General features: G+C 50.8%; 1 protein-coding gene and 1 non-coding gene across 2 annotated transcripts; both read left to right on the forward strand.

Moving 5' to 3' along the window:
* Window positions 1–3,549: 3,549 nt before the first annotated feature.
* On the forward strand, window positions 3,550–20,765 carry CUNH8orf76 (chromosome unknown C8orf76 homolog). The gene is made up of 6 exons (XM_056111111.1): window positions 3,550–3,673; window positions 4,857–4,952; window positions 6,234–6,377; window positions 9,766–10,217; window positions 15,236–15,368; window positions 20,465–20,765. The coding sequence occupies exons 1-6, from the start codon at window positions 3,557–3,559 to the stop codon at window positions 20,648–20,650; spliced, it is 1,128 nt and encodes a 375-aa protein (XP_055967086.1). The 5' UTR covers window positions 3,550–3,556; the 3' UTR covers window positions 20,651–20,765.
* On the forward strand, window positions 11,945–12,083 carry LOC130023252 (small Cajal body-specific RNA 3). Its single transcript, XR_008792431.1, has one exon. It is a non-coding gene; the product is annotated as a small Cajal body-specific RNA 3 (non-coding RNA).
* Window positions 20,766–23,062: the final 2,297 nt, after the last annotated feature.

The following is a 23,062-nucleotide window of genomic DNA, read 5'->3' on the forward strand; positions in this document are numbered from 1 at the left end:
CTCCTATATCTCTAGACCAGGGCTGTTGGTGCTCTAAAATGGAGCCTGGAAGCAGATTGTGCTCAGCTCCCATTTTTATTTGAATTTTTTATAATGCCAGGGTTCAGACCTAGGTCTCCTACATGCATGGCATGCATTTTGCCACTATAGTAGCCACAGTCCTATTCTTTCCTTTTAAAATGACAGTACCCGGCTGAAGTGATAGTTCAGGAGTTAAGGCTCTTGTCTTGCATGTGTTGGACCCCAGTTTGAATTGGTTAAGGCACTTGTCTTGTATGCGGTAAACCCTGGTTTGATTTTCTGGCACCACATATGGTCCCCTCAGCACCACCAGAACTGTAATCTCTGAACACAAAGCCAAGAATAAGCCCTGAGCACCACCAGGTGTGGCTCCCTAAAAATAGGGAAAAAAACACAACCCCAAAACCCCAACCCTAAAATGACACAGTAGTTTACAACTTGGGATCGCAGGCCCCAGAACCTCTGCAAAGACAGAAATCTTTGAGCTATTTTCATTATTGTCAAAGACCCATCACTGATCATATTATTAAACGGCTGCTGGCAATAAGTTGGCTTAACTATGGCATGTAAAATGTACCTTGTAAGATGGCTGTCATTTTTTTAAAATGAAGAGTAAGCAGTTATTACCTAATGAGTCCATATGAGTGTACCAAATCCTCTACAACTTTAGAAGAAAATAAAAGGATTCTTGATGGTACAATGACTAGACATCTGACCATAGGAATCCTGTGTTTAAAGTATAATGAACTTTCATCATGAAGCTGGCTTCCTGAGGCTTTCTATTTCAGCAGACATCTCAGTCATTGTGCCAAGAGGAGGCCTGACCCAGGGTTCAGTTGGGGGCCTCAGAAGAGCATAGGATGGAAATTATACAATCAAAAGCCTCCTCAAAAGAAAGAGCTGAACTATTTGCAATGGCCAAAGTCTAGGAACAACCCAAGTAAGTGTCCAAGTGTCCAAGAACAGATAATTGGATAAACTATGATACATATATGCAAGGAATATAACTCGGCTACAAGAAAAAGGTGAAATCATGCAATTTGCCACCATGCGAACGGATCTACGGGTATTATTCTGAGTGATGTCAGAATGACAGGGACAGATAAAGAATGATCTTTCTCATATGTGGGATATGAAGAAACATGGTATGAGAATAACAAATGGTCAAAGACAATAGAGCGTGATAACTGGTCTACATAACTGAGATGAACAAATTCAGGTCTGGGGAATAGGGGACAGTAAATGGACGGGACCCTGAAAAAGTGGGAAAGGGAAGTTAGACACTCTGGTTTAGGATGTGGTGTTAGAATGTTAGAATGCACATGAAATCCTATCCTGAACAGGATTTTGAATGATGACCAAAAATTAAAAAAAAAAAACCACTAAAAGAAACAGCTGAAAATCTCCTGCTGTGCTCTTTGCACATGGCATAGAAATTCTGAATCAACAGGTGTTACTCACTTCCTCTTTGTCAGGCATTTTATGTGAAGTATTTTAATCAGTGCTCGGACCCCACAATTTGAGTCACACAGCTAAATAAATAAGTGAGTCAGGATTGGGGGTCCAGGACACATCGTTGCTTGGGGTCTCGCCACAACTACACAGTACTGCTTTTTTGCCTAGGATGGGATGTTAGGATCAGGGCAAACATTTCCGCCTTCTATAGACCCTACTGCTTCTAGGTGATGGTATTAGGGCTACCTCTTTTACTTCAATTTGTCTATGATATGATTCATATTTGTTCCTAATATCGACTACGACATTGATGATGGGGAATTTTTTTGTTCTTCCTGATTTCTCTGTGAATGAATTCATCATCTACCGATGCCTGAGGGATATTTTGTGGGGTCTTCCACCCAGATCTGAAGACCCCGAGCTGGGAATTTGCCCAGCAGAGAGATGGATTTGAAAACTATGGAGAGTAGATTTGATTGCCCTAGAGTGTCTGTAAGTCGAAGATTGGGTTGAAGAAAGAACCAGTGGGTTATAAGGTGGAAGTGTCAAGAAGAAATAGGAAAATCTCTTTGTTGGTTACCTGCTGTGACCATTGAAAGCAATATTGTGCTGTGCGATATTGGCCAATATTGTAGCAACAGTTTCTACTTCCCAGTCTCAAGGAACGTATAGAAAGTATAGAATTGCAGCATAGGTTAATCTTAGAATTCTGGGATTTGATGTTTTTCTCCAGCTGGGGTTATTGTGCCCTCTAGAGCAAAGCCAAATATCCTCCATTTTACAAAAGTGGAGACTACCACTTGAGTTCTTGTCATTGGTAGTGGTGTCCCTTATCTGGACATCACAGATCACAGATCATCCTGTTATTCGTCGATTGCCTCGAGCAGGCCCCAGTAACGTCTCCTTCATCCTAGCCCTGAGATTATATTCAAGGCTCTTTAGGAGAATGAGACCCATCATTATTACTGGCATTTGGCATATTGGGTACGCCACGGGGAGTTTGCCAGACTCTGTCGTGTGGGCAGGCTACATTCGGTAGCCTGCCAGTTTGTCAAAGTAGGAATGAGATGTCATAATAAGAGCTGGTTTGTATAGTCTCTGAGTCTTGGCCGCTGATGGGATTACATGGCGCCAGGGGGCCAGTTGTTGGGTGTGACCCCCCCTACTGGAATTTGGAGGATCTGGGTGGAGGATGCTCGACTCCAATTCGAGTAGGCTTGGAGATCTCGGGCCCGGAACCCACGTGGCTTTGTCCCTCTGCCGGTACCTTCAGGTGTGCGGAGAGTGGTCTCAGCATGGTGGTGGCTGGTCCTGGAGGTCTTCGGCTGCCAGGGCCCTGGTCAGGGCGGGGAGGAAAGATCAACCCGCTCCCCTCCAAGGGGCCCCGGCGAGGAATAGCCAGGCGCGGGACCAGGAGACTGCACTGTTCTCCCTCCGGGAGCTGGTTTTTTATAGTCTCTGAGACTATCTGGACATAAGAAGAGGAAAACAGAGTCATTTCTCTATTCCCAACTCTAAGCCAATTAATTACTGACCCTGAGCCAATTACTTAGCCTCTGCAAGTCCTAATATCTTCGTTTATGAAATGAGAACCATTGTTCCTGTTATAAACAAATTAATTATAAAGTGGGAAGGGGGGAAAGCGCTTAGCACACCACTTAGTCGTTAGTGTTGGGGAAAAGGTACCGAAAGAGTTTTAAACAGGTGCCCTGTAGTCAAGTACTTTATTTATTTATTTTTTAATGTGAAGGGAGAAAATTTCTCTCTTTGGCTTCTCCAGTTAACGGAGAATTCAAACTCTACTTGGGCTCTGTGACTTGGTGGTGAGTCAGATAAAAATCTCAGTTCCACCCACCACGCCTCCCAACTCACAGCTTGCCAAGTGCCCGCCTGGTGCCCCGCCCCTGCCCCGCAAAAGACTACAAGTCCCAGCGTGCTGCGATTTGGGCCGACTACAAGTCCCAGCATGCCGCGCCCCGCGCGGACTACCCGTCCCAGCATGCCGCGCTCCTTCCGGGTTGGCGCGCCCGTCGGGCGCTCTTGGGCGTCCGCTCGTGTGCGGCCCGGGCCGTGGCGCGCCATGGAGGACGGCGGCTTCGTTCTGGGCGGCGAGTTCGAGGACTCGGTGTTCGAAGAGCGGCCGGAGCGGCCGTGGGGACCGCCCGCGTCCTACCGCGCCAAGCGCTGCGAGCCGCAGGTGAGGGACGGCACCTGGCCCGGCCCGCTGGCGGCCCGCATCTTCCGTGCCTCGGTCGGAATGCCCTCCCGCATGGCTCCGTGCAGTCCACTTAGTTTTTCTTTTTGCCTTTGCCTCCCCCTTTCTCGTCTAGCTGCCATTAAAGCCGTGTCTGTACCCAAAGTTCTTCCAAAGTGGCACGTGGTCACGTGGGATTGGAAACTGAAGCCCGAGACCTCCGCGATGCCAGCAGGTTTTTTTTTTTTTCTTTTTGGGTCACACCCGGGGATGCACAGGGGTTACTTCTGGCTCATGCACTCAGGAATTACTCCTGGCGGTGCTCAGGGGGACCATATGGGATGCTGGGAATCGAACCCAGGTCGGCCGCGTGCAAGGCAAGCGCCGTACACGCTGTGCTATTGCTCCAGCCCCGATGCTAGCAGTTTTTGCTTGTAATAGGGGTTCCCTCAGTGCTCAGTGTTTAGCGGAGTGCGGCTTCTGTTAGTTCACGTGTGTGAGGCCCACCAGTAACTAGGGTTTCTCCAAAAGTGACCACCGGTTCTGGGCTCTTTGACACGGTTTGCTTCGCTTGAGCCTGTTGACAGGTTGGCAGTTATCTGAAAAGTACAATTTGTACGTATCAGCTACTAATTGTGTTTTTGTTTTATTTCCCTTCCATTTTCTCCTCACCACACGCAGTCTTTTCCCTTTCTTCGTTGCTTGATCACAGTTGTAGACTTAACAAAAACGGGCTTGGGGAATCATTCTGAAGAAATGTTTAATCGGGTTTTTTTTTTGGAAGCAGGAGGTTTATTATTATCATCATCATCATCTTTAATTGAATCCCCATGAGACACAGTTTCAAAACTGTTCACGATTAGGTATCAGTCATACAATGTTCCAACACCCATCCCTCCTCCAGTGTACATTTCCCACCACCAATATCCCCAGGTTCCTTCCACCGCCACTTCTCTCTCTCTCTCTCTCTCTCTCTCTCTCTCTCTCTCTCTCTCTCTCTCCTGGAAGGTGGTTTTTAATGAATGAAAAATTACTTAGAAATGAGGGTAGAGAAAGAGGAAGTACATGTTCAAGAACTTGTGTTCATGGGCTTGTAGGTCCAGTCAGTGATATGTGGGAGTTGCTCCCCAGAGTTAGAGGAAGTGGGGAGCATAGCTTCATTCTCTGCCCTTCTCACCGTTTCTAGTGGTTTCTTGAGGAACCAGGGAGTGGTGATGATGCCGATACTCTGACTCTCAAGAAATTCAGAGGGGACCTGGCCTACAGACGGCGGGAGTACCAGGTGGGCTCTGGGGGGAAGCACCAGGTTGGTGGTGTTGGTGGTGGGGGGGGCACCTGGTAGCCTGGAGCACCACCAGGTTGGCTCCAGGGGAGCAATGCGTTGGTTCCAGGAGCACTGGGTAGGCTCTGGGGGAAGCACCATGCAGACTCTGGCTGTGGGCAGTGGCCACTCACAGCCTGTTTGCCTGCTGCACACTGAGGGCTGAGTGCGCCGTTGGTGAAGACCATTTGGTCTCTTGTGACCGTATCTGTCGTCACTGTCCCGTGTGCTGTCGGTACAGTGGATCATCCTTGGTTTTCTGTAGGTCCTGCCTTGCTAGGGTCTTGGAGGCATCTGGGTCCCCAGTTCTTTAATCCCTGTGTCACGGGAGACTGTGTGCACTGGCCCTGCGTGGTGTCCACAAGCAGCACGCCCCAGAGTGACACCAGGCTTGCACACAGCACACCTTCCTTCCCCTCAGGGCTGCGGATACTGTTTCCCATTAGGGAGGAAGACACCCTTCACCAGGTTAGTGGCACAGCCTGGGTGCAAACCCTGGGCTGTTTGGTTCCAGCGTGAACTTCTCGCTCCTTTTCTCGGGGCAAACCCGAGGTCACAGTCTCCAGCCGTGCCTACTCTCTTGTTTTAGGAGAGTAGCCCCAACTGGATGGACGTCTTAGTTCATTGCGGGATCAGTCGTAACAACACGTTGTTAAGTCCCGGGACAGGAGTTTCACTCACACACTGACCAGACCAGACGCGAGGCTGCAAATGCAAGGCCCCTTTATTAGCTAGTTCGAGCTAGGGTCCAAGTCTCATCCAACGCAGTGGAGTCTTGACAAGGACCTGACTCGGAATTCTAAGCAGCTTATATGGGGGTTGGTTACATAACAGCATTTTTTTCTAGGAACTGGCAATGTGTTTCCAATTCAGATCCCTGTTCAGTCCCATGACTCCAGGAACCAACATTATGTTTCCAGTTCTTGGGTCCCTGTCCTGTGACTCCACTCCCGAGGCCCTCTCTGATTGGCTGGGTGTCACTGCCCAGGCCCCCTACTCTGATAGGCTGCTGCCACGGGGGGGGGGGGGGGGGGGTATCTGCCCAGGGGGATATTGTTTTCTGAGAAGTCGGGACTTTCTGATGGAGTTTTGGTCTTAAAGTGGAGCCTGTCAAAGCTCTGCTTCAGCCTCTGATTTGGGGAAACTTAATTCTAGTACTGAATCCTTCTCTGCTGTTTCACACTTCTGTTTCCCTTCTCTTACCCCCCCCCTCCACCACCCCCCCACTTTAACCATGGCCAGAAAGCCCTGCAGGAGTATTCTAGCATCGCAGAGCAGTTGCCACCCACCAATTTCGCCATGAGGAGGGACGTCCAGGAGGGCCAGGCCCGGTGTCTGACTCGGCTGGGACGTCAGGCCGAGGCGCTGGAGATCGCCACGGAGCTGGTGAGCCATTTCGCGTCACTGCCGGGTCCCTGCGTCCTCTGGTATCGTGGGTTGTGGAATTGTTTGTTTTTGAAAAAGCAAAATAACATAAAAAAAGTAAAACAACTGAAAGCCTATTAACCGTAGATTTTGTAGGCTTGGATACGCGGAACAACGTCATAAGTGGTGTAAGAACTTTGTTATGATGACCAATTTAGAACTTTAGACTGATCATTTTTATTTTTGAAACCATACCCAGCAATGCTCAGGGGTTACTCTGGCCTCTGTGTTCAGGAATTACTCCTGGTGGGCTTGGGGGACCCTGTGAGATGCTGGGGATCAAACCGAAGCTTGGCCGTGTGCAAGGAAGCGCTCAACCCACTGTACTCTTATCTCTGCCCCTACACATAATCACTTTCTTTCAAGGGTTTTTTTTTCTCTGTTTATGTTCAGAATTCTTTTTTTTTTTTTTTCATGAAAATCTTACTGCACAGGTTTTACCCGTTAGGAATAAATACTCGTAATAGAAGTATTATGATGCTCTGTTTTCTTTAGATTTTTTAATTTAGATTCTACTTTTCAGATCTTCTACAGTGAACTTACATTATTTCTTTGTCAGGGAGCAGGGGACATCCAGCAATGCTCAGGGCTTACCCTAGCACTGTGCTCAATAAACACTCCTGGTGGTGCTTGGGAGGTCATTTGGGATGCCTGGGATGGAACCCTGGTGGCCGCATGAAAATCAAATGCCTTACCTGCTTTACTACCTTTCCAGCCCGGGCTTGTTGCTTTTGTAAAAAGAAAAAGTGTTACAAAAAAGTGGCGAATATCATACTAAACCAAGTTTGATATTTTATTTTATTTTTATTTTCAAGTGGATTTTCAGGGGCTTGGAATAAATACAGGCAGTTCTTTGCCATTGTGGATGAAGGCATTTATGGTTTACTTCTATGTGCACTCACACAATTTTTTTAATTGGCCAATCCCAGCCTATGCCCAGTTCCAATTTATAGAGGTCAGTGATTTGATGTTGGGTTTTGTGCGGGGCCTGAGGGCAGGGAGGCAGGGACGAGAGACACTCCCCAGTGGTGCTCAGGGCTTAGTCCTAGTTCTGTGCTCAGGGATCTCTCCTGGTGGGCTTGGGAAGTTGCAGCCCTTGACAGCTCATCATTAGGTTTCTAGCACCTTCTGGGCATTGGGGAAAGACGTGGGCAGCATAGGCTAGTGCAGTATTTCCCAGGATGTGCGACACTTAATTTTTCATAGACCCAGGGGTGCCGAGGCTGGGAGCTGTTCCCAGCGACGCTCAGCCTGTGGTGTAAGATAGTACAGGGGTGCAACCTTGCACGACACCTACCTCGGTTTGAACTCTGGCACCAACAGCCCCTGAGCATCACCAGTGGTAGCCTTGAAGACACCCTGCACTCCACCCCACCAAGTCCTGCCAGGTGTGACTCCCGAAACCCCCAGCACTACTACCGGTTGTCCCAGAGGCTCCCAAGCAGGCTGGGGTCACCTGGGTGGTCCCTGGCACGGCAGGGCCCACACACACAGCTTCACATCCACGGGTCGGGTCTCGACACTGGCAGGGCCTCCAGCCTCCTGAGCACCTCTCAGGAAGCCCAAACAAATGACCAGACAAAATCCTGTTTATTTCAGGCCTTCCATGTGCCTGACAGTGGGTTCTAAGCGGAGGGATCAGGGAAGCCATCCCTGGATTGATGGAAATAGGAAAACAGCTTCACAGGCTGCTTAGCTGATATTAGCACTGTAGCACTGTCCTCCCATTGTTCATCCATTTGCTCAAGCGGGCACCAGTAACGTCTCCATTGCGAGACTTGTTACTGTTTTTGGCATATCGAATACACCACAGGGAGCTTGCCAGGCTCTGCCCTGCAGGCGGGATACTCTCGATAGTTTGCCGGGCTCTCCGAGAGGGATGGAAGAATTGAACCAGGGTTCGCTGCGTGCAAGACAAACGCCCTACCCGCTGTGCTATCGCTCCAGCCCTTAGCTGATATAAAACCACTATTTATAATAATAGTTTCACATCCGTATTTTTGTGGACTGGCATCAGATTCCTGGGGACTGGCATTGGTTCCAGGACCCAAAAGAGCATAAAGCGCCATAGACTGGTGGCGGGCGGGAAGGTGATGCTTGTTGTCAGTCCCCTCTGCTTCCCTCTTCCAGAGACGTGAGAACACTTGATTCAGCAGCCATCAGACGGCAGCTGTCCCCGACGTGCTGCCCCGGGGGTCTGGGAAGGAGCGAACATGGCGCAGTGGGTGATGTTAAGCCTCATCCCCTCTGTTCTTGGGGAGCTGCAGTTTGTGTGGCCTTTGGACTCTTCACTCAGTATCCGGGTCTATTTTGAATTCCCCACCAGCTTTTGCTTGCTTCTGCCACCCTCTCGCTCCACCTCACTTTTTTTTTTTTTAACTGCAAAAAAAAAAAAAAAACTGGGTAGTTTGACTCACATTTCTTGCCTGCGTAGTTCCATGCTGTGCCGGAGCTCAATCTGAAGCAGGCTGCGTTTTCTGTAGATGCAAATCGGCTTGTGTTTGCCTTCTGCCCTCCACAGACTTTGGGAAAAGGCTTGTTTCCTGTGTGGCAGATTAGGCAAGAAGAGGCTGCGCTAACTGAAGAGACTTGAAAAGCACTTTCTGATCAGAAGGAAACCAAGCAGCCCCCACGGGCCAGAAATAATTGGCCCCGGTAATAGTTACCAGGAAAGGCATTTGGATTCAATTACGATGCGTCATGAAACAGAACTGTAGGGCTATCCTGTGTAAGATGTCCGAGCCAACAAAAAATTGGAAGTGGAGTACATTTGAATCCTCAAGGAAATTGCCATTTGGATTTTTGAAAGGCTGGAATATTGAAATGGAACCATTAGCCCGGAGTCAAAATGTTGGCTTGGGTCTTTCAGACACTTGGCGGAGGACAGTGAAGATTATAATAAAAATGGAAAATAAGCCGACATTTATGGATTTGGTGCCACATTTGGTCCAACCACTGTAATATGGGTGGCGTTATTGTGACATGAAGACATTTGGGAGTGACTGGTGATTGATTGCTAAGTCATGTGGTTCATTAAGTTGCCAATTTCAGGGGCTGGAGCAGTAGTACAGTGGGTAGGGTGCTTGCCTTGCATGCGGCCACTGGGTTTGATCTCTCGCATCCCATATAGTCCCCGAGCAATAATCTATGAATGTAGAGCAAGGAATATACCCAGAGCATCACCGGGTAGAGCCCCGAAATCTAAAATAATTAGAAAAAGTTTCCAGTTTCAAACTAAGATTCGCTAAAAAAAATGTTGCATTGACTCTGCATAGAACTGCAGGGATCTCCATGTTTATATGGAAAACTTTCTGCAGATTCAAGTTTTGACCTTGCTCTTCCTCCTTAGGAAAGTAAAGCGACCAACACAGACCATTTAACCACTGTGCTCAGCCTCCAGTTTGCTATTTGCTCAAGTTTCCAGAAGGTGGAAAAAGCAATTCTCTGTCTACAGAAACTGATTTCTTTGCATCCTTTTAATTCTTGGAACTGGGGCAAGTTGGCCGAGGCCTACCTGACGCTGAGGCCAGCTCTCTCAGTGTCGGCGTCTCAGAAGCACAGCAAGTTCACCTCAAGTGACCAGGCGACCGAGTCCTCCAGCCCACACTCCACCAGAGCCTGCCTTTCATGCCTGCCTGCAGACGAGTCCGCGCACCCCTTGCTTTCTGTGGAGGCCAGCGGCGGTGGCGGCCAGCTGCCAGTGCCAGCCCTGGAGGGCACACGGGGCAGGCTGGCATCCGAGAGGGTCGCAGTGCCCCTGGAGGCTCGACTGAAAGCAGGTGCCTCCTTTATCCGAACCAGGTAACTGGGCGGGTCAGGTGGTCCCCACGTGGGTGCTAAGCTGATAGGCAGGGTTTTGGGGTTTTTTAGGTTGTTGGGGTTTTTTTTTGGCGGGGGCGGGGGGGCGAAGGAGGGGGATCACACCAGCCGTGCCCAGGGACTGTGCCTGTCTCTGTGCTCAGGAGTGACCCCTGGCGGTGCTCAGGTATTCAGGTACCGTGCCAGCATTTGAACCAGTCATGCGTGACATGAGTTATCCCCTGTGCTATCTCCTCAGTTCCTAGGCAAGGTTTATTTTATTTGGCGTTTGAAAACATTCTAGGCTAGACAGTGGGTCTGTGTTCGGAGATTCTTTCCCCTGTCCCCCTCCAGTCCGTGGTCTAGACAGAATCCTTTGAACTTTTCCTTTTATTTATTTATTATTTTGGCTTTTTGGATCATACCTAGTGATGCTCAAGGGTTATTTCTGGCTCTGCATGCAGTAATTACCCCTGGCAGTGCTCGGGGGACCATATGGGATGCCGGGGATGGAACCCAGGTCGGCCACTTGCAAGGCAAATGCCCTTCTGGTTGTACTATCACTCCGGCCCCAAACTTTTCCTGTTAGTAAGGTCAGCTGAGAACTCTTTACTCAAGTAACGTGTCATTACTGAAAAGGTTAAAATTGGAAAATATTAGAAAGGAAAAAAGAAGATTAAATGTATGAGACATTGGCAGCAGGAAAAGCTTCATTGTTGTTGTTTTTAATTTTAAATTTTGGGGAGTTTGGGGCCACCCAAGGATGCTCATGTATCACTCTGCTCAGGGATCACTCCTGGCGGTGCTTGGGGGATTATGTGGGGTGCGGGATCAAACATGGGTCAGCCGCATGGAAGGCAAGCACCCTGCCCACTGTTCTGTCTGTCACTTCAGCCCCATCTTGTTTAAAAGTGTTTTAAACAAGAATTTTTTCACTCCTGGGGCTGGAGCGATAGAACAGCGGGTAGGGCGTTTGCCTTGCATGCAGCCCACTTGAGTTTGATTCCTTGCAATCATATGGTCCCCTGAGCAACTGCCAGGAGTAATTTCTGAGTGCATGACCTGGGAGTAACCCCTGAGCATCGCAGGGTATGACCCAAAAAGCAAAAAGAATATTTTCACTCCTGTTTCATAGAGATCTGCTAGAGAAAAATTGACTTTTATATTTAAATTATTAATAATATGAATATGAGTGTTTTTCTCTGTTTTTTGGCTGAGATTTTTGTGGGTGAGGTATTAGAGTCACACCCTGCAGTCATCATAGACTATTCCTGGCTCTGTGCTCACGGGCCAGGTCTGGAAGTGCTCAGAGATGTGGTGCCAAGATTAGAATCAGGATCAGCAGTGTGCAAGGCAAGTGTCTTATCCACTGTACAATCTTGTTGGCCCCAGTTGTTTTATTCTTAATTCTACAGAGAATTCGCATGGTTTAAGGGCTCTGATTGCATTGGATCTCTAGAGTTTAAGGAAAAAAGAATTTCCATTTCATAACGTATATGAGCAAATAAGAATGCCCACACTCTTAGGTCTCAATTGGTACCAAAGGGTGTTGGTATTTTAGTTTTGGAGAATGTAGAAAAAGCATTACCCTGAGTCTGACGGAGAAGTCTCTTGCTTAAAACCCATTCGACTTGCAGCTTTACTTGACTGGTGTTTGTTTACTAAGCATTGACTCTGCGCTTTAATTCAGATGGCAGGAGGAGGTACAGGACTGTGTCAGGCACTTGCTGGATGGAACCTGCAGGAATCAACTGTGGGCAAATGAAAAGATATCTTTTGTCTACAAATTGCAGTGGTCCTACAGAAACATGGAGGTCTCTGTCTGACTTAGCACAGCCAGCTAAGCCTGATCGTTCCCCTCCAGACAAGACAAAAAGGGAGGGAGGGAGGGAGAGAGGGAGGGAGGGAGGGGTGGGGAAGGGCGGGGCCAGGCCTTTTCGGGCCTTGCCGTGCTGGGGAGGTACAGGGAGAGTGGGGCTGGCAGCAGGACACTTGGCCGCCATCTCTGCCGAGAGTGGGTGCCGTCAGGGTGCCTCCCAGGCCCTGGCACAGAATACCCCGTGTCCATGAGCCCCTGAGTTTAGTCCTTGGAACTGACTCGGCCCCCACCACAAGCGGTATGGCCCCTATTAAGTAAAAGATTGTGGTGGACCATACGAGCTCGGGCAGCTGAGTTTTCTCCTCCATGGTGTTGGCAAAGCCCTGCCCTGTGGATGGATACCAGCAGAGTTTTCCAGAGTGGGTGGTACCACCCACCTGCCCCCTGGGGCCTGGCTGGAAACGGGAGGGGGGGGGTGTTACCTTAAACAAGGTGGTTTTTCAGAATGCGTTGAGTGGGTTTTATTGCCCTTGAACGGACCACGACAAAACCAGCTCGAGCACTGCCGGGCCCTGGTGGCCAGTCCGCAGGACATGGCTGCCAGAGGGAAGCCTGAGCCTGAAGGATGCTTGTACGGAATGTTCTGGGAGGAGTGGGGTGGATGGAACTGCCCCAGGCTTCCACTTGCTGCTCTCTAGATATGATCTCAGCTCTGGGGGGCCAGAGGGAGAGGGTGACTGTGGAGACCGGGGGTGGGAGGGGGGCAGGGCTTAGTGCTTCGTGGGTCCCCAGGCTCTCAGACCAAGCGCTACTTTCCTGGGTGCCCTCCCGGCTCTGCATCCTGATCCCCAGGGAGCTCAGAGGCCTCCGGGCAAGCAGGGGGAGGTGGAGGGCGGGCAAAGCATCCTGCATTCAATCCCCACTTGCTCCGAGGGGCACTGGTGGGGACCACCGGTGAAGAGGAGGCAAGACTAGGGACCCCTTCTTTGGTTCACTGAGCAGGCGCGTGGCTGCCCACCGGGGCTCTGGGGCTGAAGTGGGTCTCCGGGAATAGGCTTGGGGTAGGCCTGGGTGCCTGCAGTGATGCCAAGAGGGCAGGGTCACTGCAGGCCAGAGCAGACAGGCCTGGCTGAGAGTGTGGGAGGGGACCTGGGGCAGTGCCCACCCCGAGACCCAGGAGGAGCAGGTGAGGTGCAGAGCAGCTGCAGGAGGATGTCAGAGACTCAGGCATCCAGTGGGAACTTTGTGCTAGGACCGGGGCTGAGACAGGGACTGGGAACAGGGTACCCAGGAGAGCTGGGGGGTGGAAGCCTGAAGTCGGGTGTTCTGAGAGAAAGCCGGGCAGGCATCCGTGGCCTCTGAGCAGGTCACTTCTATTTCCTATTTCCACAACGATGGGCTGAGAAGGGGGTGCAGACGGTGGGGCAAGGATGGATGGGAACCTGAAAGAGCAAGTGTCTCACAGACGCCCTGGAGAGAGAGGGAGAGGCCAGAGCTCCAGGGGGCCCCCATTGCTGATGCCACGGGGGGGCCAGCGGGGAAGTGAGGAGAGGTGAGACGGCTGCAGAGTCACATCGTGCTCCGGGAATGCTCACCACGGCTTCCTCTGAGCACCTGGCGCTGCTCGGGGATCATGCCTGGCAGGCTCAGGGGGTGCCGGGGATTGAACCCAAGTTGGCTGCGTGCAAGGCACGTGCCCTGCCCCTGTTCTGGGGCTCCAGTCCCCGTGGAGACTTGCATGCCTTCCTGTGAGGCTTCACTGACTAAGCCTTTCTTTCTGTTGTTTTGTTTGGTGGGTCACACTCAGTGATGCTCAGGGCTTGGCTGTGAGTGAGGCCAGTGCTCTACTCACCGTCCTGTCGCTCCGGCCCCAGACCGGGCCTCTCTTACTCCTTGCATTCATTCACTCCAAGGTTTTCTCCCTGGCTGTGCTCTGGCCACGTGGTCTTCGTGACTTTCACACATCTAACTGATTCTTGCGCTGCGTCTCCTTTCCCCGCGCCCGCCCCACTCCCCCCAGGTACTCCTGCGGACCTGTCCCTCATCAAAGAGGCCTTAGCCTAAGCGAGTAGTTTTGAAAACTTCCTTCACTGCCCGTCAAAGGGGACCCTTCACCCACCTGGTGGTGGATTTTTATAGCGCTCATGGCTAATGCGGTTCTCTTGCTGGGCATGTGGGTCCTCAAGTGATTTGCTTGCAGAATTCCAGAACCAGGGCCAGAGTGATAGATAGCACAGTGGGGAGGACACTAGCATTGCTCATGGCTGACTTGGGTTCGATTTCCGGCATCCCATATGGCCCCATGAGCATTGCCAGGAGTGACCCCTGAGTGCAGAGCCAGGAATGAGCCCTGAGCACTGCTGGGTGTGGTGCTCCCAAACCAGGGAAGGCTGGCCCTGGGCCAGTACCCACCACCGCATGTTGTTGTCTGAGCTCCTGCAGGAATCAGCCCTGCGCACAGCCAGGTGTGCCTCAGAAACCAAAAGAAATGAATAAACATGGGCTGGAGCAATAGCACAGCGGGTAGGGCGTTTGCCTTGCACGCGGCCTACCCGGGTTCGATTCCCAGCATCCCATATGGTCCCCCGAGCACTGCCAGGAGTGATTCCTGAGTGCAGAACCAGGAGTAACCCCTGTGCATCGCCGGGTGTGTGTGACCCAAAAAGGAAAAACAGAAATGAATAAACGACATTTTAAAAGGACTTCCCGTCGGTGTACAGGTGTGAGAAGGTGCAGGAGGAGACCAGGTTATAGTTATTCCAGGGAAGTTGGTGATGTGGCTCCAGTTGGCAGGCTGCCCTGGCAGCTGGAGGTGAGAGACCTGGCCTTGCTCTGGGGAGCACACGTGTTCCCAAGAATCCTGCCAGCCCGCGAGGTCAGGTGCTGACGGCCCAACCGGGATGCAGCGTGGCCTTGGAAACTCTCGCCTGGGTCCAGGCGCCCAGCCGGCGACTGTTCTTCCTCTCAGGTCTGTGCAGACCCGGCTGTGCTCAGCCCCAGGATGGCCCTCCTGGGCATCGATGCTATCCTGGCTGCGGTCTGTGAATCTAGAAGTGACGCTCCAGCAGGGAGAGGGACGGCACCTCCTTAGCCTGCTTCTCTTCAGAGGAAGCCCGAGGGGTTCAAGCGTGCAGGGAGCACTGTCCCGTGATCCTCAGGGCTCGGGACCACCAGCCACACCGTGGTCTCTTCTGTCCTGCAGGCTCTTGCTCCAGCTCACCCAGTCTCAGCAGACATCCTTTGCCTTGGAGAGGAACTTAAGGACTCAGCAGGAAATTGAAGATAAAATGAAAGAATTGGGCCTTGGAGAAGGCCCTTTGCTGTGGATGGAGGAGGTGAGTGGATCCCCGGGTCATGGGAAAAAGGCACCGAGAGGGTTTTTTCCTGGCTCCGAGACTGTCTCTAAAACACGGCCAAGTCTCAGCTGGAGGATTTGTCTCCAGCCTCACCTGCCTTTTGATCGTAATCCCGCCCTGAAGGCTGAAGCAGCTTCTTCCTCCTCCTCGTCCTGCCCCTGCTGGGAGGAGAGGTGAGGTCTCCTTTACTTGCCGGGGCTTGTCACAGCCCAGCAGCTCGCTACCTGGCCTGTTGTTGGGTGCGTGACCCTGAGATGAGGGAATTCGTGTTGACACTCTGGCGCTCTTTGATGTATTGTTCTCCTCAGCTCATCCCTGAGACCAGAGAGGTTGTGACCTGCTGGGCAGTAGGTTTTAAGGGGCGTGATGAGACCAGAGCCTGGGCTTTCCAGTTTGAAATTTTCTTTCTCTTCTCCACCCCTTGACTGCGATGAGACAGTCAAATATCAGGGGGTTTTGTTGTTTGTTTGTTTGAACCTATATTATTTGTAAAGGCTACATTGAAATTCCTTAAGGTGGCCTTTGGAGGGCAGAGATGGGCCAGGGCTGGAGTATGTGTTCTGCCTGTGGGAGCCCCGGATTTGGTTGCTCTCCTGTCTGCTCCCTCTGTACGGGTTTAACCCTTTCTTTGACTTTTTTGTTGTTGTTGTTGTTTTGGGTCACACCCTGCGATGCTCAGGGCTTCCTCCTGGCTCTGCACGCAGGAATCACTCCTGGTGGTGCTTTGGGACCGTATGGGGTTCCAGGAATTGAACCTGGCTTGACAGCATGTGAGGCAAACACCCTCCCCACTAGCACCATCGTGCCGGCCCCTCCTTGGTTCTTTCCTTGCAGCCCGCAGACTCGCACGTGTGCGGTGCCTGCTGCGTCCATGTCCCCCTTCACTGGTGTGGCTGATGCCGGGATGCTGATGGGGTCTGCATTCAAGCCTGGATGGAGCTCCCGAGGTCCACAGCCCTTGCGTGGTGCTCGTACACACCCTCTCACACAGGCCTCGCCGGGTGTGCTGGTGGGGATCACATCTGGGGTCAAGGGGGTCAGGTCCACATCAGGTACATATCGGTGGCACTCGAGACTCACACCTACATGGCATTCCGCCTGGCCCGGGTCCTGGCTCCTGTCAGGGTCCCTTGGCCTCTCCTCAGTCATCCTCCTTTATCTGTCTCTCTTGACTTGTCGACTGGCCCCTCACTCTTGGCCGCCTCTTTCCCTCACTCCTGAGAGGCTGCGCTGCTGGTTTCCTTCTCTGCCGCTCCCTGCCCCTCAGTCTCTTGTCCTCACTAATGACAGCCTCTGAGTTCCTCTCTGCCTCTTGCCCAGGGGAGTCACAGCCAGGCGCACAGTTGCCATGTCACCTCAGGGTTGGTTGCCTTCCTCTGGAGCTCTAGCCCCGTCTCGGGGACACTCGGCAAACAGGAATTCCCGCCCAGCAGTCATTCTGAGGTGATTTATTAATTTTTTTCGCTTTTCGGGTCACACCCAGCGATGCACAGGGGTTACTCTTAGTTCATGCACTCAGGAGCCACTCCTGGCAGTGCTTCGGGCACCATATGGGATGCTGGGAATTGAACCTGGATCAGCCGCATGCAAGGCAAACGCTCTACCCACTGTGCTGTAACTTTAGCCCCCTCTGAGGCGATTCTTGATCATTCTTCTGTCACCTCAAGGACATTCTCCTGTCCAGTGGGAAAGTGCCCAGCAAAACCCTTTCGGTCTCTTGTGCTGTGCGTGGCCGCTCAGACCTGCCCATCAGTGTTTGCAGATGAAGTGAGAACCACTTTTCCTTTTGAGGCTTCCTTTTCCGCTGCTGCTTCCGGTCATTTCCGGTCATCCTTCCACTCAGGCCTGGAACCTTGCTCCCTGTGAGCTTCCTGCCTCTGGGTGCACCTCTCGGCAGGCACCAAGCACCCCCTTCCTTCAGGCAACCACCCGCACTTCTCTCACATCGTCGGCGCCCTACTCTCAGCACCTGTTGTATTCCCGGTGCCCGCAGCTGGCCTCTCCTTGCTTTGTTCTGTCTCAAACGTTGCTGCTGGGTTCAACTCGAAAAGTCCTGTTGACCCAGTCACCTACTTGCTTAAAGGTAACACGCGTCCCCTAATCCCGCGGCCGGTCGAGTGTGGGGCAGGTGCCTTGCCAGCACACCCAGGGCCTTGCAGATACACCCTGCCCATCAGCACCTAATTAGTGCCTACACATAAGCTTTGCTTCCATGTGGCTAATCTGCTCAGGTCAAACGAACTTGTGGATTTTCTGTCGTTGAGGACCCAGCAAGAATTTCTCCTGAACGAATTTCTAGTCTGTTGAAGTTTCTCTCTCCTCTGAGTTCTGATGGTTATGATGCTTCAATAGCTCTCTGAGTGCTTGAAAAAAAAATTATAAGAACATGCCATCTTTTTCACAAAATTTGAGGTTCCTTTGAAGTCCTGCCTTTTGGGGCCAGAAAGATAGTACCATGGGTAAGGCGCTTGCTTGCCTTGCTTGTGGATGACGCGGGTTTTATCCCTGGCACTGTGTATAGTCCCTTGAGCACTGCCAGGAGTGATCCCTGAGCACAGAGCCAGGAGTAAGCTGGGTGTGGCCATGAAGCAAAACCAAGCAAGAAAGAAGCCATACATTCTTACAAGAAGTCTGACGTAGCTTCTACCCCTTCACTGTGCTAATTACATCTACCTGGGATGGGAGTTCTCCAGCTGTACAGCGCACGTGGAATGACCTCGGGAGCCTTTTGTGAAAACAAATATCACTGTATCATTGTCATCCCATTGCTCATCGATTTACTCGGGCAGGCACCAGTAACGTCACCGTTCGTCTCCTTACTCATCTTTCCCAATGATTGGGGGCTCTTTCAGGGTCAGAACTGTGTTACTGTTTTTGGCATATATCAAATACGCCACGGGGAGCTTGCCAGGCTCTGCCATGTGGATGGGATACTCTCGGTAGCTTGCAAGGCTCTCCGAGAGGCATATATATAAATATATATGTAGGATAACATTGGCTTGTCCTTTCTCTCTTGCCACAAGGAGCTTAGGTTTATCTGGTTACACCCATCACAGTGCTCCCGAGTCACTCCCATTCCTCTGTTTATCTGTAAACTCTTCTCTGTGCAATTCTCCCCAGCCAGTCAATCACCTTTTCTCCCTAATCAGATTATGTTAGTTTATAAGATCAGATCAGATCCTTCTAAGGACACTGAACTTGTATTATAAATTATGTCTTTTGCATAGTTTACCTTAAAGCAATGTCCTTTCTGTATGGACATAGGAAGACAGTTAATATTATGCTTTGTAACTTGGGAGTTGATTGACTCTGAATAATATTTATTCCTGGGCATCTGCTTTCTTGAATCAGTTGCCCTTAGTTCCTAGCACCCCAAAAGCAGGGTCCCAGCGAGGGACTGAATGGACCCAGGTCAAGCTGTGAGCTACCCTGGTATCGAAATGGGCCAGGCCAAAGCACCACGATACTCAACTATAAATTGAGGGCATGGTCATAGACAAATTCTATTATGATCGAAAAGTAAGTAATGATGAGACAAGGACCCTGCTGGGACTAGGAAGACTAACCTGAGGACTGATACACACACACACACACACACACACACACACGTCCCTCTATGATTTATTGCCTCCTGTCTGAACCCTATAAAACATGGTGTGGTAATTATGGAAAATGGGTAGGGAGTGTCTTATGATGTGTCCAGGAATATGTTCACTAATACGTGAGGCTCGGCCTGAGCATGTGGAAAGCAGACTGGAGTGTGGTGGTGGTTGGGTAGTGGAGATCACTGCTGGGGCGTGGCTGCTCACCTACGAGATGGTCAGACTTCTTCGTCAAAAACAAATAATGAAGAGACAAACAGGAGTTTGTAGATTTCATGTTAGACTCTTGGTTTTACTCATGGCTCAGTGTTCAGGGATCACTCCTAGTGGTACTCGGGGGACCATGTATGGTGCGAGCAAGTCAAGCCCTTCCCTGGTATACTGGCTCTCCATACTTATCAGTCCAGTCCTCACTAGAGTACTGCTGTGTTTAGTTATTACTGTTACTTAGTTCTCTTCAGTTTTTTGGAAAACAGCTTTTGGTCTTATATATTACCCAGAAGATATCACCTGTAAGATCTTATATATAACCCAGAAGACATTGCTTCAGTGTGACACAAAAAGGAAAAGAAGATGCGAGTCACGTTAAGGCCCCCAGTACCAGATGCTCCTTGATTTGAGAAATTGGTAGAATGCAGAAGCCAGGTCGTATTTTAGGATTTGATAAAACTCCATACTTGAATAAATGTTGTTAATTAGGCTTTCATCTCACTGGCTTTTGCCTCAAATAGTTTATAGTCTTCGCATGTTTAACCCGTCGAAACCATACTCTGGATGTGCTTCCAATCCATTATCCTTGACTATTCTGGAGCAGCATTTTGGCCTCAGGGTCTGCAGGAACCTCAGAGATGATCTAGGCCAAATCCTGTGATTTTCACAATATCCGCATTATGGTGTGAATTATTTGGGGACATTCAGTTTCCTCCACTGTCCTTACCAAAGGCACTGATCTCAGCGGGGACCCTTGCCAGGGATGTCTCTTCGAGTAATGTAGACCCAGGGCCTGATTCCGGCCAGCAGGGAGCAGTATTGCTCCTCCCAAGGGCACACGCTTTGCTGGGAAAAGGTTTCCAGAGAGATCCCATGAGCCCCAGTGGGTCGGGGGCCACCTGCTCGCCTCTTCACTACTTGCTGCCCTCACGTTCCAGAGGCTGTCTGCCCATCAGCCAGCAGCAGTAACAACTGTAACCCTGTCCCTTGGTCACTGTTTTTGAAGAGCAGAGGCCTCTCACCTTGTTCTGTGAGGCCGACACTGAAACTTGACCTGGCACGGCCTCTGGTCCCACCTCTGCACAGGCCTCTTTCTCTTCAAAGGGTAGAGACTGTCCCCTGACTGCCCTAGGCGTCGCCGCCTGTACCGGGAAGGAAGACTTTACACGTGACCTCCACCAGCAGCGTCCCCGAACCCTGCCTTGTGCAAGTCTTCCGACTCTCTGATTGGGACAGTGTTGTTTTTCTCTCATCTCGCTGCAGGTGATGGGAGAAGACATCGTCCCAGAAAAGCTGCGGGATGAAGTTCACGCTGAGGTGAAGTGTGTCGGCCCCGCAGCCCTCGCCGCCCTGGTGATTGCATCTTCGAAAGAATTCGAAGACAAGTGGTTCGGCAAGATCAAAGACCGCTTCTGTTCTTTTGAAAATCCATTCCATACAGAGATATGAATCTTGGCCTTGGAGGCCCTTCAAAATTAAAATCACCTCTTGCCCTGGATTATTTGACCTCGTTTGCTTTCAGACGGGATCTGGTGCTCATCCTGGGATGCAGTGAATTAAAAATGATTATGTTTTATAAAAATGGCTTCTCTCCCAGATATTCCTTTTGTGTTCAGTTTCTTGATTTTTCTTTTTTATCTCCTTGCTGTTCACTTCCAAGTACTGCCTCTGAGGCCTATGTCCCCTTTAGAAGTAAAGAAAGTATGTAAGAGACTCTCAGGGGCTAGAAAGATAGTGCAGTGGACAGACCACTTGCCTTGCGTGGGTCCAACCTGATTCTACCCCTGGCACTCCATGTTATCCCCGAAGTCCTGCCAGGAGTGATCCCTGAGCACAGAGGAGCACGTCCTGAGCACAGCCAGGGGTGACCCCAACTTCTCTCCCCCCAAAAAAAGATGCTTTCAGATTTTATTTTTATTTATTTATTTTTTTGCTTTTTGGGTCATACCCAGCAATGCGCAAGGGGCTACTCCCGGCTCTGCACTCAGGAAGTACTCCTGGCGGTGCTCAGGGGACCATATGGGATGCTGGGAATCAAACCCCGAGTCAGCCGCATGCAAGGCGAACGCCCTTCCCACTGTGCTGTCACTCCAGCCCCGATGCTTTCAAACTTTATAGTTTTGTTTTTCCTTCCAAGATGGTGAGAAAGAGTTTATTCAAGAGGAACTACTACAGTGGACATTTTGAAGGAGAACATGATAGGGTTTGACTTGAGTTTTTTTTTCTTTTTGGGTCACACCCAGTGATACATAGGGGTTACTCCTGGCAGTGCTCGGGACCATATGGGATGCTGGGACTCAAACCCGGGTTGGCTGCGTGAAGGTAAACGCCTTACCCACTGCACTATAGCTCCAGCCCAGCCCCTGTTTTGTTTTTTTTAATCAGGGCCACATTAGTAGTGATGCATTGGGAAGTGGGAGTGGAGAGCCGAAATCACTCCTGGCAGTGGGGTTTAGGGTCAAAGGGTCACGCCTGGTTATGCTCAAGGGCTCTGCTGGGGATCACACTCGGGGCCTTGCCTCTGAGGCAGCACTTTTATTAATCCTTGGGTGGGGAGTTTTTGTATGTGGGGGCCCAGTTTGATTCTGACATCACATGTTCCCCTAGCCCAGTATGGGCCCCAGTACCACTGGGCATGGCCCCAAAATAAGCAATAACTGTAGTATAACCAGCAGTGTAGAAATGCACCTTGTTTGGGTAAACTCACCAGCATTGACAGAATGCTGAAGGATCAAGGGCATGCCCTGGTCCTGGAGGGCTCTGACTTGCGCTGTGTAAGCCTACACGCTAGCCCACCCACTCCCACTGGCCAGGAATGAGGCTGTTGGGTCAAAGAACTTACTCAGGAGCGTCTGCTGCATTATTTGCGTTAGTTGCTTTCACCTCAGTCCAACGGAATTGTGCATGAGAGGCGAGTGACCACAAGCAGCCAGTTGGTAACAGGAGCCTAGGGTTTGGGCAATGCAAGGTCTTTGTAATGGGCAGTGAGCGCACTGGACCTGTGCACTGGAGGGAGATGCCATCTCATAAGGGCATTTAAAGGATGCACAGCAAGAGTCCTTGGGAAGACCTGGAACATAGGGCAGTTGGCGCCCTATTCACAGGAGGTGCAGACACCTGTGGAGCCCAGTCCTCAGGTGGTCCCCGTTCTTCCAGCCACACCTGACAGTGCTCGGGGCTTCTTGGCTGTGCTCACGGCTCCCTCCTGGCTCTGTGTGCTCAGGGATCTCTCTTGGCAGGGTTCCTATCAAACTTGGATAAACCATATGCAAGGCAAGTGCCTTACCTGCTGTACTATTTCTTCAGGTCCTTCTGGATTCTTTTTGCTTGTTTGTTTTGGGTTTTGGTTTACACCCAGTGGTGCTCAGGCCTCACTCCTGGCTCTGTGCACAGGGCTCACCATTTGGGGTGCTAGGGGTCAAATTTGGATGGGCCACATGCAAGGCATGCCTTACCTGCTGTACTATTTCTCAGGTCCTTCAGGGTTTTTTGTTTGTTGGTTTGGTTTTGGGTTCACACCTGGTGGTGTTCAGGGCTTACTCCCGGCTCTGCACTCAGGAATTACTCCTGGGGGTACTCGGGGGACCATATGCAGTGGCCAGGGATTGAATCTGGCTTGGCCTTGTCCAAGCCAAGTGTCCTACCCTCTGTACTCTCTCTTTAGCCCCTGTTGGTTTTATCTTTGATTTTTGGTCACACCACATGATGCCGGGCTTACTCCTGGCCTTTAGCCAGCTGCGGTCACTTTTTCACAAACCAGCAGGAAATTTCTGTGGGGTGGTGCCATATCATCAGCTGGAGGTTGAAAACCACTGATGGAGAATAATTTTAAGAAGCACATTCCCTTATCTGGGATGGACA

Source organism: Sorex fumeus, unplaced genomic scaffold (assembly GCF_029834395.1).
Source record: "Sorex fumeus unplaced genomic scaffold, SorFum_2.1 ptg000002l, whole genome shotgun sequence".
Classification (NCBI taxonomy): domain Eukaryota; kingdom Metazoa; phylum Chordata; class Mammalia; order Eulipotyphla; family Soricidae; genus Sorex; species Sorex fumeus.

Bases quoted from the DNA above. Each gene is read 5' to 3' on its own strand.
- CUNH8orf76 (XM_056111111.1), top strand. From the start codon at position 3,557: ATGGAGGACGGCGGCTTCGTTCTGGGCGGCGAGTTCGAGGACTCGGTG. The intron at 3,674-4,856 runs GTGAGGGACGGC...CACCGTTTCTAG, and splicing joins CCAAGCGCTGCGAGCCGCAG to TGGTTTCTTGAGGAACCAGG. The intron at 10,218-15,235 runs GTAACTGGGCGG...TCTGTCCTGCAG, and splicing joins GCCTCCTTTATCCGAACCAG to GCTCTTGCTCCAGCTCACCC.